Source organism: Gymnoscopelus microlampas, assembly GCF_963454915.1.
Source record: "Gymnoscopelus microlampas genome assembly, chromosome: 1".
NCBI lineage: Eukaryota > Metazoa > Chordata > Actinopteri > Myctophiformes > Myctophidae > Gymnoscopelus > Gymnoscopelus microlampas.
Window position 1 is genome coordinate 55,000,619 of NC_139962.1, and position 18,032 is coordinate 55,018,650.

The 18,032-nt window shown below is 43.0% G+C and overlaps 1 protein-coding gene across 1 annotated transcript in view; it reads left to right on the forward strand.

Annotated features, from left to right (window-relative positions):
* Positions 1-931: 931 nt before the first annotated feature.
* chst8 (carbohydrate (N-acetylgalactosamine 4-0) sulfotransferase 8) overlaps positions 932-18,032 on the forward strand; it is a gene marked incomplete at both ends in the record, with an annotated part of 305,325 nt that continues 288,224 nt past the window's right edge. The window contains one exon of the mRNA XM_084076365.1: positions 932-1,091. Within this exon, the coding sequence (XP_083932491.1) occupies positions 932-1,091 (160 nt within the window). The remainder of the gene's footprint in view (positions 1,092-18,032) is intronic.

Genomic DNA, 18,032 nt, shown 5'->3' on the forward strand with positions numbered 1-18,032 from the left:
ACGTTTTTCAGAAAACTGTTGAGATTTAGGAGACATGTAGAATCGGCTTCAGGTCTCAATGGGTTAACCCATTAAGACCGGAAACTTCTTGAGGTACAATGAAACAAGCATCTGACATCTTTGTCTCTGACAGAGCTCAGTGAAACAAGGTGGAGGCGGGACACCACGCAGGTATTTGTTGTGTGTTTTGGTGTAGGGGTGGCAGTCGGATCGGAAACACCGACAATTGCATGATTGAACAGAATCGACTTTCCCTCCTAGGGAGAGGCAGTGTGGCACTGCTGTCTGATGAAGACAATTATCTGAATAGGACAATCTCCCCTCCTTCACATTCATCATGACCTCCTGTGTTTTGTGCGTGTGCATGTGCGTGTGTGTGTACTTATATACCCTTCAATCCGGGAAAGCATTTGTGTTATTTTAGATGTTTCCATCTATACAGAAACATGAGAAAACTTAGGTTAGGATTTAAAAGGCGTTTTTTTTAAATCGGCCTCAGGTCCAAATGGGTTAAATTATACTGCGACATCTTTTTTCTGATCGTTTCAAAGAAATATTTGAATCTGTATTACTTTTAAAACACACTCATAGTTGTGTATGAGAAGTAGATGAGATGAGAAAAATAAAAACTAGCTGAGTATTCTGTATGTTTAACCACTTCAAGCCTTTACATATAGTTGACGGAGTCCCCCAGGGGTCTATCCTTGGTCCCTTCCTTTTTTTTTTACCTCTATACCAAATCTCTTTGCCGGAAAAAAATGCTTTGTTGTCGCAACATGTACATCATCATTCGACGAATGGCAAAAACGTGTGTTGAAAACAATCGCATTAAACACCTCTCTTTTATGTCTATCCCCCTCATTCCATCTCTCTCAGATTGTCCTTAGACCCTCTGGTGTTGGTCCTGTACTGTGCCGTGCCGCGCCGCACCATGCTGTGGATGGAGTGGAGGGTGGTGGTGGACTCCCTGCGCGGGCGGAGGAGGATGCTGCCCTGCACCTTCTGGTTCCTGCTGCTGTTCGCCGCCGGCGGCCTGGTTCTCTTCATACACCTGCAGGACCTGTCTGAGATGGTCCAGCAACAAGGACCAGGTAAGGTGCATTCAATACATACTGTACTGACCAAAGATGGTTCAATTTAACCCATTAAGAAAAGAGCATCTGTCATTTTAGATTTTAAACACTTTAACGATTATTCTACACTTGGGCTATTCAAAAATAGCAGATCGACAAGCTCGTAGCGCGGCACCGAGTGTGTGACTCAAATCTTTGCTTCTGGGGGATTCTACAAATGTGTTCTGAATCCTAAAAATGTTTTTGGAGAAAAAAAAAAAAGTTGTTAAAATATCAGTGGTTCTTTTTTCATGTCAAGGACCACCCAAAATGATATGTATTTGTCTGCGGACCCCCCCCCCCCCCCCCCCCATCTCTAAATATTTTTGTTCCAGGGACCCCCAGAAGCAAAGATTTGAGTTAAAAATGTATATACAGTATATTCAAAGATTTGCACACATTTCCCCGATTCAGTTTAAAAAAAATAGCAGATCTACAAGCTCGTAGCGCGGCACTCGGTGCCGCGCTATGAGCTTGTACATCTGCTATTTTGTGATAGCCAAAAAAAAACTAAAGTGACACAGATGCGTTCCCGGTCTTCATGGGTTAAAAAGATAGACCATCCCAATGGGAGCCACTAGAGGGCGAAATGGTACACAAATCCTACAAATGGTCTCCTAAGTGGGCAATAGCACGGCCCGGGGGCAGATCTCGTTCAACGTCAGATGTTTACTGGTGCTAGATGTTTTGAGAGTGTGTTGCCGGGACTGAAAAAGGTCGATAATAAAGTAGATTGTCTCCTAATGTGTCTCTCTGAAAAACACCATTTTAGCATGAAAATCTTGGGAAGATTGTGTGTCTTGTGACGATCGGGTCCAATATTTAGTTCAGTGACCATGGAGCTAAAGAATGGTTCAGAAGCTGTGTTCACGTTCACTCTTCCATTGGAAATGATAGACTACAGCCTGCTTCTGGTCTGCAGAAAAGGCGTCTGCCTACCTCACGCAGATACGGCCATATACAGGAAGTAAACCGGAGAGGTTGTGTTTCTTTTTTTTCGTTGTCTTGGATACTACCTAAGCTTGTTCCCAGCCTTTTCTCATCTCTGAGGAGAAAAGCCTGGTAGCGACATATTGCAGAGAACGTCTATAAGGCGGGACTTCCACACTCCCCCCCGGAAGCTGTGTTTTTTTTTTCGACCAATCACAACACAGGTTTCATGCACATGGAATGTAACAGTGTTGATTTTAACGGCACATTTTGATTTAGTTTTAGTCATAGTCTTTTGAATAAAATTCCATTTAGTTTTAGTCATATTTTAGTCATCTGAAATGTTTTAGTTTTTAGTCGACTAAATATCATAAGATTATAGTCGACTAAATCTACAGTTGATTTAGTCGACTAAAATGTGTTTTGGCGGTGCCTTGATGGCGTCGTAATGGCTGATTTTACACTTGGTTGAAATGCTGAAAATAGCCGATCTACAAGCTCACAACGTGTCGCAGCGCAACGCGTTGTGAGCTTGTAGATCTGCTATTTTCAGAGTGCAACAACTGAGCGCAACCAAACATAAAATGACTTGTCTTTTAGTTCTACTGGATCTCTTCTCCAGACATCCTGTGTTTACGGGTGCTAGAAAGAAAGGTCCAAGATGTTCTCCAGATGTTTCTCTCTGGAAAAAAAGCAATTAAGTGTCAATACGTTTGGTAAGATTGTGTGGCTTGTGACGATTGGGTCCAATATTTAGTTTAGTGACCACTTTGAGTATTTCCATTTTTCAATACTCTATACTTCTACTCAACTACATCTCAGAGGAAAATATTGTATTTATTTTTTACTCCACTACAGTTATTTGACAACTAGTTATTGTTACTTTGTAGATGTAGATTAGTAATATACAAACATTAACCACTTACGCCCTGTTTTATACTTCATCTACAAGCTCACAAATAAAAAAGAAATGCACATTCGTGTACTTTTACTTTGGTACTTTAGGTATGTTTTGATGCCAATGCTTTTGTACTTTTACCCAAGTAAAATCTTGAAAACTGGACTTTTACTCGAGTATTCCTACATTGCGGTATTGCTGCTTTTACTGAAATAACATAATCGGAGTACTTCTTCCGCCACCGTTTGTACCTAAATGTGATGATTATGCCCCCCCCCCCCCCCCCGCCCTCCCCCCCCCCCCGCCTCCTCCTTAGAGTCACATCCTGTTGTGCCTCTCAGGTTGCAGGGTTACGCTTGAGTTGGAGCTCCGTTTAAAACCTGACACCTTTGTGTCTGCGTTTCACCTTTTAGACACTGAGCTGACACTCATCCAAGCACAACGTAGAGTCAGCCACCTGATCAACAACATAACAAGTTAGCAATTACAGTGGTGGAAAGTAACTAAGTGCATTTACTTAAGTACTGTACTTAAGTACCAAAAAACAGACAGACCACTGTTACTGAACGATCACTCTATAGCAATGATTACTATCACAACATAGAGCTTTGACTTTTTAACAAAAAAAAACGTTTTGTTTTGCCCAATAAATATCACTTACACTACCTTTAAATGTGTGTACATAAATGAAGACAATAGAGAGTACATGATAATGAGGAGGCACACAGACACAGCTTTCATATGTAAACATAAGCAAATTGCGCACACAATTATCACCCACAGAAATGCACAAATGTATGCACGTATACGGATACATGGATATAAGAGCAAACAAGAGCTTTTTAAAAAGTACACTAGTGACTAAGGCATCCATGGATTGGAGACAGTGGTGTAGTGATGCAAACACACAGACAAATGCACACAAGCACACTCTAAGACACGCACGCACGCACGCACGCACGCACGCACGCACGCACGCACGCACGCACACACACACACACACACACACACACACACACACACACACACACACACACACACACACACACACACACACACACACACACACACACACACACACACACACACACACACACACACACACACACTCTAACACACATGGAGCTTCAGAGAAAGCGGCTAATGGAAACCCAACCACACACATGCACTCAAGCGCACTAATGCATGCATATTCACACAAACCACACACACACACACACACACACACACACACACACACACACAAGTTGTATATATATATATATATATATATATATATATATATATATTTGCCCCAGTTGACAGCTAATTAGTTATGCTATACAGTATGGGGCGGTGACCACTCAGATAGAACGGCTCAGCGTTATATAGAGAGAGAGTTGCGTCACTAGCATAGACTCCCATTGTGAGAACTAGAAGCTCGGCCCTGCTACGCAGGGCCTCGCGTCTAGCCCGCCGCCACGCCCACGTAGCGCCCGCGGCCACGTGGCAGCGCATATAAGTGGCATAGCGTCATGAGGGCCAGTGGGGCCGTGGCTCGGTCAGTGAAGACCCTGTAGCGCGGATGATATGTGGCATAGAGGGGCAGATTTTAAATCTCCAGAGAAAACATCCGTGGGCTACCATTGGTTCAGCGATGTGTGCGGGCGCCCTGCGGGCCCTCCTCCTCCACCAATGTGCAGTATTGAGAGCCCTGACGTCACAACATTTGGAGCGATGGGCACTGCACGCTGGTTGGTTAGGGTACACCTAGGGCCCAGGTAGAACCCAGTTAAAGCCTGCATGGGCAAAGCCAGTTAGGACCCGCCTTGGTCCCACATAAACGTGGCTAGTTGGGGCCCACCTAAGGGCCAGGTAGAAGCGACTTCTAGCCCGCATGGGCATCGCAGTTAAGACCCACCTCGGCCCCACATAGAATTGCCTAGGTGGGGCCCACCTAAGGGCCAGGTAGAGTCGGTGGGGACCCCCCACAGGCCAATGTTAAAATGGTAGCACTTGTTCCTCAACATAGTGTGAATGTGCGTGCAAAGTTGACCACAATCGGACGCTGCATTCATGATTTGTGGCATTTTGTGCAAACTTTAGATGTGAATCTTAGCCAATCGGGATGGAATATGAAAGATTAAACAGATCCGTCGTGATCACATGACTATAGAGATCATGTGTACCGATTTGCGTGAAATGTAGATAAAATCGGAAGGAGTAATGTAAAGAAATATGTTGTACATAAGGCTGCCTCCTGGTGGAGCTATAAAAGGTAGATGTGAGAAATGCAGGGGAAAGGTTTTTCCTTGACCTCTAGAGAGTGCACATACAAAGTTTGACACAGATTGGTGCAGGTATAGGTAAAAACACAAATCGGACTGTTATAGCGCCACCATGAGGCTGATTAGAAAAATCTTTAGTGGAATTTCTTGCTCGGCATAGTGGGAATGTGGGTGCAAAGTTGCACGGAAAGTGCATGCTGTGTTCATAATTTGAGGCATTTTGGTCAAAACGGAGCAGTCCTGGAAACTTTGGAAGGCATTTTTAGTCAATCAGGATGGAAAATGAAAAATCTGAAAGACCGTGTATTTTTTAATGACTATAGAGATACTGTGTATCGATTTGCGTGATGTTAGGACAAAATATGTAGCAGTACTGTGAGAAAATGTGTTTTGCAAAAAGCGGCCTCCTGGTGGCACTATAACAGGGCCATGTTTAAGAAATGGGGCAGAGGTTCTGAATAGGCATCCAGGGAGTGTGTGCACAGTTGCGCTGCGATCAAGGCAACGATGCGGGAGATTAGCTATCCACAGACCGTCGGACGGACAGGGGGTGAAACATACTCTCGCGCCATCCCTTTCGGCCTGGCGGAGACAATAAAAAAGCTAAAGTAAAGGAAAAGACCATTACTGCAACAAAAGTAGTCAACAAACTATACTATAAAACATTGGCCAGATAATATAAGATTATAATATATACAAATAATTTAAGAAAGAGGCAAACATGTTGAAAATAGCCGATCTACAAGCTTACAACGCCTCTCAACGTGAGGCGTTGTGAGCTTGTAGATATGCTATTTTCACAATATTGACTTGTGGAACGGAGTCAAACAAATTTGGGGGGGTCCCCAGTTCAAATATGAGTAATTGGGGGCGGGGGGGTAGCCACTGCCCTAATCGGACCGAAATGATCTGAAATTACTACATGACCATAATGCAGCCTAAACGTGCGTTGCACGGGGCAGTCCTGCCATTACGTTAGTTAGTGGAGTTGCTGTGGAGCTACACCAGAAGACACACACAACATACACCATCTACAATGGACTAACGGAGCAGCAATAATAACAGTTACCGCACGAACGTGCATTGTTGACAAAGTGATTGCACAGCCGCTGCAGGCATGACAACCACGTTAGCGTTAGCTACATGCCAACTATCACAGCGCCCTGTCCGTCGTCGCTGCGACTGACTCGTCTCAGATGGCTACAGCCATATATATAAACACTACAGCAAGCTCTCTGAGATGCCATTGCCTGGGAACTGCTCTTAGCGTGACACGACCAATGAGAGTGAGCGCTTTCGTTGTTGCTAAGATACGGTGCATGGCACACGGCGTCTCTGCCCCATAGCTTGTAGATCTCTCACACATGATTGGCGTAGGCTGCGTTGCCGTCGACGCTGATTGGCTGCATGTTGCTGTGACGTTGAAATGGGGTGCCAGGTCTGCTTTGTGTGTAAGCGATTTTGGGCTCATTTGGGCGCGCTTTTGGGCTGTTTTCCATAGAGCACGGCAGGGCTTGTTTCTGTCCCGTGACGGATGTGGCAAAGAAGGTGCAAAACGAACCATCCGGAAGTAAAGTGCGAGATGAAATATATAGCACTTTATGATTATTAGAGAAGGAGACAGATGTGAAGGTGGAAAATGGAATGTAGGAGATTATATATTTTTTCATGAGCGATTTTTGTAGCAAGTTGTGAGTGAATTGGGCTACTCCTGTGGGCGGGGGGCTGATTAGAACCATTGGGGTTTGGGAAGGAGACGCTCTCTGTTTGAGTGGTAGAGATGGAATGCAGAAGTGCTCTTTGTATCTCAATGAGGAGGTTCCAATGTTTGGAACTACAGGAGGCAACGTCCCGCTTTGCGGCGAGATCAAAGCCTGACGCAACTCTGGCTATATATAACGCTGGAGCGGCTGTCTGGGAGCCTTGTGCATCTTTGTTTGCCGAAGTGTCCTTGAGCAACAAACTGAACCCAGAACTGCTCCCTCGCCATGAGCAGGTTGGCGTCTCGCATGGATTCCTCCTCGCACGCACGTGTGTGTGTGTGTGCGTGCGTGCGTGCGTGCGTGCGTGCGTGTGAATGTAACGCCACATTGTAAAGTGCTTTTGGATAAAAAGGCACTATACAGAAAAAGCCAGCCCCATTTATTTACTCTATCGATCCCTGTGGGGAAATGTATTCTGGGCGTTTGACCTGATCCTACTTATTAGGAGCCAGTGAAGCAACCACTGAGCAGCGCCTGGGGACCGGGGGGGCTCCAGGTTTAAGGCCAGGAGTAACACTACCTGTATGTATGTGTGTATGTATGTGTTCCCCCGACACTCATGTCCTTTGTGTTGGAGGAAACCCACATGTACAGCTCATTAGCCTTAGTGGTGGGTAGGCAAACCTTATAGGGTGCCAACATTGGCAGAGTGGAGGGTATGATCACTGGCACACTGGCATAAGTGTGAGAGAGAGGATATTTTTTTATCATTTAAATGTTGTCTATTAACCCATTTAGACCGGGAACGCATCTGTGTCATTTTTAGATTTTCTTTGCCTATTCAAAAATATCAGATCTACAAGCTCATAGGGCGGCACCGAGTGGCTATTCATATACCTTTAAATCTGGGAATTGGGAAAGCATCGGTGTTATTTTAGTTGTTGCTATATATCGTTGCTCTATATCTCCATATTCTAACGTTTTGTGCTTTTTTGTAAATTAACACCCTACCTGATCATACTACAGCATCACACAAAAGCATCAAAAGTAGCAGATTTACTAAGCTCAAAACACGGCGCGAAGCGGCGCATTTTGAGCTTGTAGATCTGCTACTTTTGATATTTCTTTATTTGAATCCTGAAAAGTAGCAGTTTTGGACAGTTTTTCCACCCGACAGAGACGATCGATACTGTATATAGCAACATCATTATTATTCATATTTTTTAGATAAAAAATACAAGTCGTTCAGAAAACGTAGGTTATAGGATTTAGACGGTCTAAATGGGTTAAATGTACGGATTGTAGCTTTAAGAAAAAAAGTTTTCTCCTCTAGCCTTGACGTTGCATCTGCATTATTAACTGTGGCATCTGGCGTTAGACAATGTTAAAACGTCTCTAGTTAGACAGCATGCAATCAGTGCAGTCAATGTCAGAGCAAACATGTCACAGGCTTTCACAAATGAAATGGCTGATGTGTACTTTTCCACCCGTTACTCTTTAAGTAGGAGAATGAATGTTCTTGTTGTGACTCTTTCTCTAACTCTTTCACTTTGCATCTTGTCTCAGGATATCATCTGATTGTGATCCTCCTAATACTGTATACTTCACTGCACTACCTACTGCATGCACTATTATGGCCTAATTTCCGTGCGCCAAAAACCGAAGATCTACAAGCTCCTAATTTCTCACATTAAGGAAAATGTTTCAGAATGTCTACCTATATAACGGCAAACGAAACGCATTGATTTGAAAGGAAGAGGGCATACATCAACAACGACTAAACTCTAATTCTACTGCTCTGCCACCAAAATGAGGAATGCTCTGGTACCATACATTAACGCAGTGGTGGAAAAAGTACTCAAATGTTTTACTTAAGTAAAAGTATCAATACTGCAATGTAGAAACACTCTGTTGCAAGTAAAAGTCCGGGATTCAAAATGTACTTGTGTAAAAGTACTAAAACAAGTATTGGTATCAAAATGTACTTAAAGTACCAAAAGTAAAGTACAAAAATGTTTGAAAATAGCATATCTACAAGCTCACAATGCGTTGTGAGCTTGTAGATCTGCTATTTTCAAATAGCCTATGTATGAAATAGGGATAAAGTGGTTATTGTATGTTTTATAACATAATAATTAATATCTGCAAAGTAACTAAAGTTTTCAAATAATTGTGGTGGAGTAAAAGTACAACATTTGCCTCTGAGATGTAGTGGAGTAGAAGTAAAAGTATAGACAATTGGAAATACTCCAGTAAAGTAAAAGTGCCTCAAAATTGTACTTAAGTACAGTACTTGAGTAAAATGTACTATGTCAATTTTGAATTCCGGACTTTTGCTTGTAACAGAGTATTTCTACCATACGGTATTGATACTTTTAAGTCAACAATTCAAGTATATTTTCCACCGCTGCCTGATTCACCTCCAGTTCCTACGCAGCCGTGCCAGGGACTGCGTGGGCATACTGTTTCCCTCATGGAAGGTAGAATTTGATCTCCCAGCCAGAGGTCCCTTAATCCCCCCTAAGCCCTGTCTGTTTGCAGAGTCTAATTTAGCTGTCTCCTAATGTAATTAAATTGTGCCGATGACCCCTGGAGTGGGTGGAGAGTGGGGCTGCACAATATTCCTATGCAAATCCCCACCGTTGGATGAGTCGTATAGTGATGGAGGTGGAGGTGGAGGAGGTGGTGGGGTGGGGTGACAGGATGTTATTTTACCCTTCTTTTTTTTTCATCATCCTCTTTTGGCTGTGCCCACAAAGCTGCTTTAACAAAGCCGTCTTTCTTGTGCGGCGCTGGCACCGTCCCCTGCACTGGGCCCGCCGGCAACAAGGGAGAGCATTGTAAAGCAATAGTTGGCACGGCTCACTCCATCGCAGTCATTTTACACACAAACCCTTAAAGTGCAAAACAAGGGAGAGCTTGTGTCTCTGGGGAAGGGGGAATACGGACAACACACCTTGATTGGAATGCTGCGAACAGCGTTGGTGGGGGGGCTAACCGCTGTATACCCTGCTTCTGTGTTCGGCTTGGATGACCACCTGGCCGCCGGTATCCCCGGCAACCGTTAACTGCGACTCCTGTTTCGTTATAGGGCACCTCAGGGTGAGCAAGGGCGACTGAGGATACCTTTGAGGGGGCTTCTGGGATATCCTGACAAGAAGGAGGAGGGGGGAAAATATAGATTGCCAAGAGGGGGGGGGGGGGAGTGAAACCCTTGGATTTTTTCCTCTGCGCGGGTATAGGTATCAGGTGCCTACATCACACTGCCTTGGTGCCATTTCCAGAGCAGCCGGGGCGCGCTATCTATCGGGAATTGGATTTAAGGACAACTTGTGGAAAATGCCAGATCACACATGCGGTGTTCCATTTCCATTCATTTCCGTGGGTGATGCCATGGGCTCTCCCAGCGTAATCACATTTTCCCTGCAATCAGATCTTCCCATCAGTGGCAGACATCACAGTAAAATCCTCGCTGTTAATTTAATTCCGAGAGTGTACAAATGGAACCAAATGGACCCCATTTGTACACTCACATTATACATTTGTACACTCATGTGTGGAAGTGGATCAAATAAACACTGAGGATTTTATTGTGTATCTACTGTGGAATAATGGGTTTTTATTTGCCCTCTGCTTCCCTATACTACAAGCAAGCCTGTCCTGGAAAAACATATATTATCAAAATAACATTTTCCACATTGAAACTATAGGATACCAAGTACACAATGAACGTAGCATCTGTCTAAATAACATGCTATCTAAATGACATTTGAGCCATTGCATAAGTCAAAACTAGGTCAAGGTTCACTTGCCAGATCTTTTGATTAGTGTGAACCAGTGGTGTAAAATAACTAAGTACATTTACTCAAGTACTGTACTTAAGTACAATTTTGAGGAATCTTTACTTTACTGGAGTATTTCCAATTGTCTATACTTTTACTTCTACTCCACAACATCTCAGAGGCAAATATTGTACTTTTCATACAAACAGTACAATTCATATGTACACCTCGGATGCCGTCCACACATCAGGTGTGAAACTCAACCGCTCTGAAAGGCGTGGACACACGTTTGCACTCACATACACACACACACCCACACACAAAGCCTGCAATGCACATACAGTAATTACACACACACACACACACACACACACACACACACACACACACACACACACACACACACACACACACACACACACACACACACACACACACACACACACACACACACACACACACACACACACACACACCGCACCGTGCCTCTAGTTAGGGATGATTCATAATCGTTACTGTGTTTTGGATGATTGCCAGATAAAACCCTGACAGTTAATTAGCAGTGAATTCCCACGATTTCCCTGCTCATTAATAAAGCTTTTGAAAAACATGCTACTGTATATTGCAGTGAGAGCAGACATACGTGTGACTCAAATGCATCTCGTCTGCCAAGTACAGATTTAGTCTTGATGGTGTTATTGGTGCTGACACAATTTATATTGTAGCCTGCCAACGTAACCACTTAAGCCCTTAGTTGATAGTGTCCCCCAGAGGTCTTTACTAGGCCCCCTCCTTGTTTCCCTCTACACCAAATATATTGGACGAAAAATTGCAGATCTACAAGCCTAGCATGCTCAATGTGTCGCATTGCGATGCTTTATAATCTTGTAGGTTGGCTTTTGTTTTTTGCTGAATGTGTTGCCCCAGAATAGAGACGCTATCTATGTTGCTGTATTCTGCTGTCCACGTGCCTTTAAAGCAGCTTAGGTGTAGCAGTATGGCCTGCCCCCAGGACGGGACGGGACAGGACAGGACAGGACAGGACAGGACAGGACAGGACAGGACAGGACAGGACAGGACAGGACAGGACAGGACAGGACAGGACAGGACAGGAGAGTGTACAAATGGAACCCCATGTATACACTCTCAGAGTTAAATGAACCCAGATGATAGACTACCTACTCTACTGTAATCTGTATCCCAGGCAGGGCTTTGTGTGCCATGAACTATTGAACCGTTGAACTATATAGAACCAAAACGCTAGAAGAATGTTATGTCTCGCCACATAATAGGCAAATTTTCCACTTCATTATTGTATGGAGCGAATGTTCCTTTTTACGACAAATTCTTCCAGCTGAGTTCATTAACTGTATCTAATACATGGGAATAGCCTCTGAATAAGAAATATGCACTCTGTACGAAAGAGCTCCAGTGTGTGTGTGTGTGTGTGTGTGTGTGTGTGTGTGTGTGTGTGTGTGTGTGTGTGTGTGTGTGTGTGTGTGTGTGTGTGTGTGTGTGTGTGTGTGTATCTCCATCCTGGTGCATAATACATTTATTGAATTACACACAGAAGCATCTCTCTAAAAAACAAAAAAACACAGGAATCAAATTAAATAAAAATGCAAATTATTCATGGTTAAAATGACTGCCGCCAGTGGGCGTGGCAGCATTAAGCTAATCACCAGAAAGTGCAACGAAATGGATATTTTTAAATGTGTGCTGCTGTTCCCTTTAAAGCTGCAATCTGGAACATATTTGAATGCATACAATATAATTTTGACCAATCTGTAGGATGTGCTGTACACTCTCAGAGATACAGACCAGAATGGAGTCCATTTAGTTCCTAACTAATAAGTCATTTAGCTGTGGGGACCCCCCTGGAACACACTCAAGGACCCCTGGAGGTCCCTGGACCCCACTTTGAGGGAACCACAGTGATAGAGTATGCTAATATGAAACGTTTTAATCTGCGACACAATTGTATACAACGTACAATGTTAGTGGGGGGTCCCTGCTTCATCTCTCTCTCTCTCTCTCTCTAAGGGGTCCTTGGCCTGGAAAAAAACCTTGTAGACCCCTGCTGTAGAGAGCATTGCACTAGCTTTGTCGGGGTATCAGTGGTGGAAAGTAACTGAGTACATGTACTCAAGTACTGTACTGTATTGTATTTTTTACTTTACTGGAGTATTTCCAATTTCCAATACTTTTACTTCTACTCCACTACATCTCAGAGGCAAATGTTGTACTTTTACTCCACTACAACTATTTGAAAACTTTAGTTACTATAGTTACTTTGTAGATATAAATCATTACATTATAAGACATACATTAACCACTTTAGCCTTATTTTATACATAGGCTATTTGAAAATAGCCGAGTCCATCTGCTATTTTCAAACATCTAAGTACTTTTACTTTTGGTATTTTAAGTACATTTTGACAGCAATACTTTTGTGCTTTTACTCAAGTAAATATTGAATTCTGGACTTTTACTTCTACATTGCAGTATTGATACTTCTACTTAAGTAAAACATGTTAGTACAGTACTTTCTCCACCACTGTCTGTAGAGCATATTGCACTAGCTTTGTTTGGGGGGTTAATAATGGTTCTGGTTCTCTCTGTATAGCTGAAAACGTAACTGTAACAAAGTAACTAACTCTAAGGTCGCAAGACGGCATGGGGTGGTGGCAGTAGTTTACAGGAGATGGCTTGTAATGTGAACAGACATAGACGTGTTGCTTTGGAAGTCTGGGTGAGAAAAGCTCTTTTCAGCCTCTATAGACCTCGCTAGAAGTCAGGTTGCCCTTTAACAAGGTTAGGTAACGAACCCTGTTGCTGCGCTGATCAGATATAGTGAATAATGTGGAACAGTGTGAGGTTAGGTCGGGTGTTAGGCTGGCTGTTCTATCAACTCATTCAATCGGCACTGGGAACGCATCTGTGTCATTCTAAGATTTCTTTTTAAAACCGCAGCTAATATACAAGCTCGTAGTGCGGCACTCTGTGCCCGCTACAAGCTTGTAGATCCGCAATTTTTTTTTAAATAAATCGTGTTTTCTTTTTTTAAACCGAACATTTGTAAAATGTTTTGTTCCAGGGGATCTCCAAAAGCAAAGATTTGAGTTACAAATGTTCGCTTTAAAAAACATATATATTCAAAGATTTGCACACAAACACAGCAGATCTACAAGCTCGTAGATCTGCTATTGAGTAGCCAAAGGAATCTAAAATGACAGAGATGCGGTTCCCGGATTGAATGGGTTAAAAGTGAATCAAGTCTACTTTCCCCCAATCCAACAAATCACTCACTCACTCACTCACTCACTCACTCACTCACTCACTCACTCAGTGGTGTAAAGTAGCTAAGTACATGTATTCAGGTACTTACTTAAGTACGATTTTGAAGTATTTTTTACTTTACTTACCCATTTTCAATACTTTTACCTCTACTCCACTACATCTCAGAGGAAACTATTGTACTTTTTACTGCACTATATGTTTGTTTTTTAAACTTTAGTTACTAGTTACTTTGTTGATTGTGATTATTATTACAAAAAATGCATTATCCACTTCAGCCCTATGCATACTTATAGGCTATTTGAAAATAGCAGATCTACAAGCTCACAACGAGTTTGTAGATCTGCTATTTTCAAAGTATTTTAATGCATTTGGAAACTTGTGAAATGGGACATTCTGCATAATGAGTACTTTTACTTTTTGTCCTTTAAGTATATTTTGATGCCAATACTTTTGTACTTTACTAAAGTATATTCAGAATGCAAAACTTTTACTTGTAACGGTGTATTTCTACATTGTGATTTTATACTTTTACTCAAGCAAAAAATGTGAGTACTTCTTCCTCCACTGCAGTGCACGCACGCACGCACGCACGCACGCACGCACGCACGCACGCACGCACACACACACACACACACACACACACACACACACACACACACACACACACACACACACACACACACACACACACACACACACACACACACACACACACACACACACACACACACACACACACACACACACACACACACACACACACACACACACACACACACACCCACCCACTCACACACACACACACACACACACACACACACACACACACACACACACACACACACACACACACACACACACACACACACACACACAGTCAACAGCCTTGCCCGTTCTCCTCTGCTAAGGGGCTGCTGCTCCAGAGTGGAGGTGATTAGAGCTGAAGGAGATAAGATCTGTTATTAAGGCCAGAATAGCCGACCCGTTGGCTGCAGGGTTCACAGTAGAACGGGTCGGCCAGTGATCCCTTCAAAACAACAACCACGGGATTAGTTGCCTGTGTGTGGAAGAAGTACTCAGATATTTTACTTAAGTAAAAGTAGCGATACCACAATATAAACATACTCTGTCGCAAGTAAAAGGCCTGTGTTCAAAATGTTACTTGAGTAAAGATACACAAGTATGTAAGCATCAACATACACTTAACGTTCCAAAAGTAAAAGTACTAAAATGTTTGAAAATAGCCGATCTACAAGCTCACAACGTGTCGCGATGCGACACGTTGTGAGCTTGTAGATCTGCTATTTTCAAATAGCCTAGGTATAAAAAAAAGAAAAGTCAATCAATAACATAATTGCATATGGAGCCGTAGTGTGCGACACTTTTCCTGTTCTTTTTAAGCTTCAGTGAGGTGACACAGACTCAGCACCAGCACCACTCTTCTGTCACACAGTGTCAGAAGAGGAGTGCTGCTCCGGGGGTGAACATTTATTTTAGTTTTTGTATTTATCTAACAGTTTTCTGAAAAAACGTATGTTGCTACATGAGTGGTTCTCAAACTTTTCCGTGTCAAGGACCACCCAAAACTACACAGATTTGGCCCCGGACCCGCATCTCAAAATATGTGTGGGGTGTTGGGGGCAAAAAGACTGTTCCCAGCTAAACTGCAGGCTTCTCAGCCCGGCCCGCCCATCGTATATGCTGCTGTCTTCAACCACGACGGGGTAGGCTATGCCGGAGCGCTTTGTTGCACTGATACAGCCAAATAAAGAGGAGGGAGAATGAGGGAGAAGCAGATAAAAGCTGACACACACAATGTATTAAACCTCAACGTTATTAGATATGAGCTTTCTGCTGGGCCGAAGCACCATAGCTTAATCCATTTAGACCGGGACGCAGCTATGTGTGTCATTTTAAGATTTTTTTGGGGGCTATTCAAAAATAGCAGATCTACAAGCTCATAGCGCGGCACCGAGTGCCGCGCTATGAGCTTGTAGATCTGCTATTTTTTGAAAAATCGTGAACATTTTGTGCAAATCTTTTTTTTTTTTTTTGCGAACATTTTTTAACTCAAACCTTTGCTTCTGGGGTGGAACAAAATATTTTGATACGGGGGTCCGCGGCCAAATACATATACTTTTGGGGGTCCTTGACATGAAAAAAGTGTGAGAATCACTGATTATAGCAACATAATATTGTTGTTTTCAAAAAACTGTTGGGATTTAAAAGACATTTGTGGAATCCCCCAGAAGCAAAGATTGAAATTAAAAATGTTCGCTTTAAAAAAATATATATATTCAAAGATTTGCACACATTTTCAGGATTTTCCAAAAATAGCAGATCTACAAGCTCGTAGCACACAAGCTTGTACTATGAGCACTATGAGCTTGTATAACTGCTATTTTTGAATAGCCACAGCAATCTAAACATGACACAGATGCGTTCCAGGTCCTAATGGGTTAACCCATTAAGACCGGGGACGCATCTGCGTCTCATTTTAAGATTTCTTTGGGCTATTCAAAAATAGCAGATATACAAGCTCATAGCGCGGCACCGCGCTATGAGCTTGTAGATCTGCTATTTTTGAAAAATCTTGAAAAAATATTTTCCAGATTTTTTTCAAAAAACTGTTGAGATTTAGATTTTTTTTAAGAATTGCCTCAGGTCCTAATGGGTTAAGGCAAATATACTCTCTCACTGTGCCTTTCATGGGACTAATAGCAACTGTGTTCTGAACACAGCACTGCCTCTGCCTCTGTCTCTGTCTCTCTCTCTCTCTCTCTCTCTCTGCCCTCTCTTTTTTGTGGTCTCTCTCTCACTCTCTTACATGATTCAGTATATACTGCCACTTTTACTTCAATACACTCATAAAGAGATGCAGCACGGCAAACTGGATGAAAGGATGTGCCTTCCTAGCAGAACGTGTGTCTGTCCCACACACACACACACACACAAAAATGCTATTCTGCTAATAGAAATCTTCAATTAAAGTCCACAGCTGCTTATAGTGGCATTCATTCATTCAGGACCAGTATGGTGTCCTCAAGCAATGAATGGAGACGCTTGCATTCTTGCATTATCTACATTGTTGGTTGTCACGTGTGTACTGCATCTACAGTACATGTGTACCGAGTACGTGTGCGCCTGCCTGCCTGTGTGAGTGTGTGAGTGTGTGTGTGTGTGTGTGTGTGTGTGTGTGTGTGTGTGTGTGTGTGTGTGTGTGTGTGTGTGTGTGTGTGTGTGTGTGTGTGTGTGTGTGTGTGTGTGTGTGTGTGTGCGCGCGCGTTGGTGTGGATCCACACACCAACGGATCCACACGTTGGTGTGGAATGGATCCAATCGGTGTGCCTGCTTGTGAAAATAGATTATTATCGGGTGAGACGATTCTAAAGTGTATCTGACAATCAGTATAATTCTTCTGGGCATGTGGAGACATACTGTAGCCTGGTAAAGCCCTTCCGTCCGGAAAATATAATTTCCATTTGATTTCAGGAAGGAGTCTGGCATGAGGGCTTGTTTGGCTTTTTGTCGTCGTCCACCAAGTGGACGAGCTTATCAGCGTCCTTAGCCTGGTAAAGCCCCTCCTCGCTCATCGTTCTGTGATTAACAGCAAAAATTGGCCAATCAGGTGGCGAGTTCGAGTGAACCCGAATAGATCCGAGTGCAGCCGACCAAAATGGAACGGCAGCCATTGTTTTCTGTCCGCTATTTTTGGTTTCGGTTTTTAAAACGCTCTCAAACTTCTTTTTTGATGCATGGAATTTACTTTTAAGACATTTTTCGATAGAATTTAGTTGTTTAACTTCATATGGTCAATTAATCATCACAGAGCCTATTTAAAAATAAAAATTCAGAGAACCGGCAGGGTCGGGCAGTGACACGCATGTATCCGAATAAAGCAACCTATTTTGGGCATGGCCGTCTCAAAAGTCCTGTTGCGTCAACTTGGTCTGGAGGTGGTAAAAACGAACTGCTGATTGGCTGAAGGGGTTGTCAGTCAATGGTATTACTCCCGCCCAACTCCAGCCCACAGTCAAAAA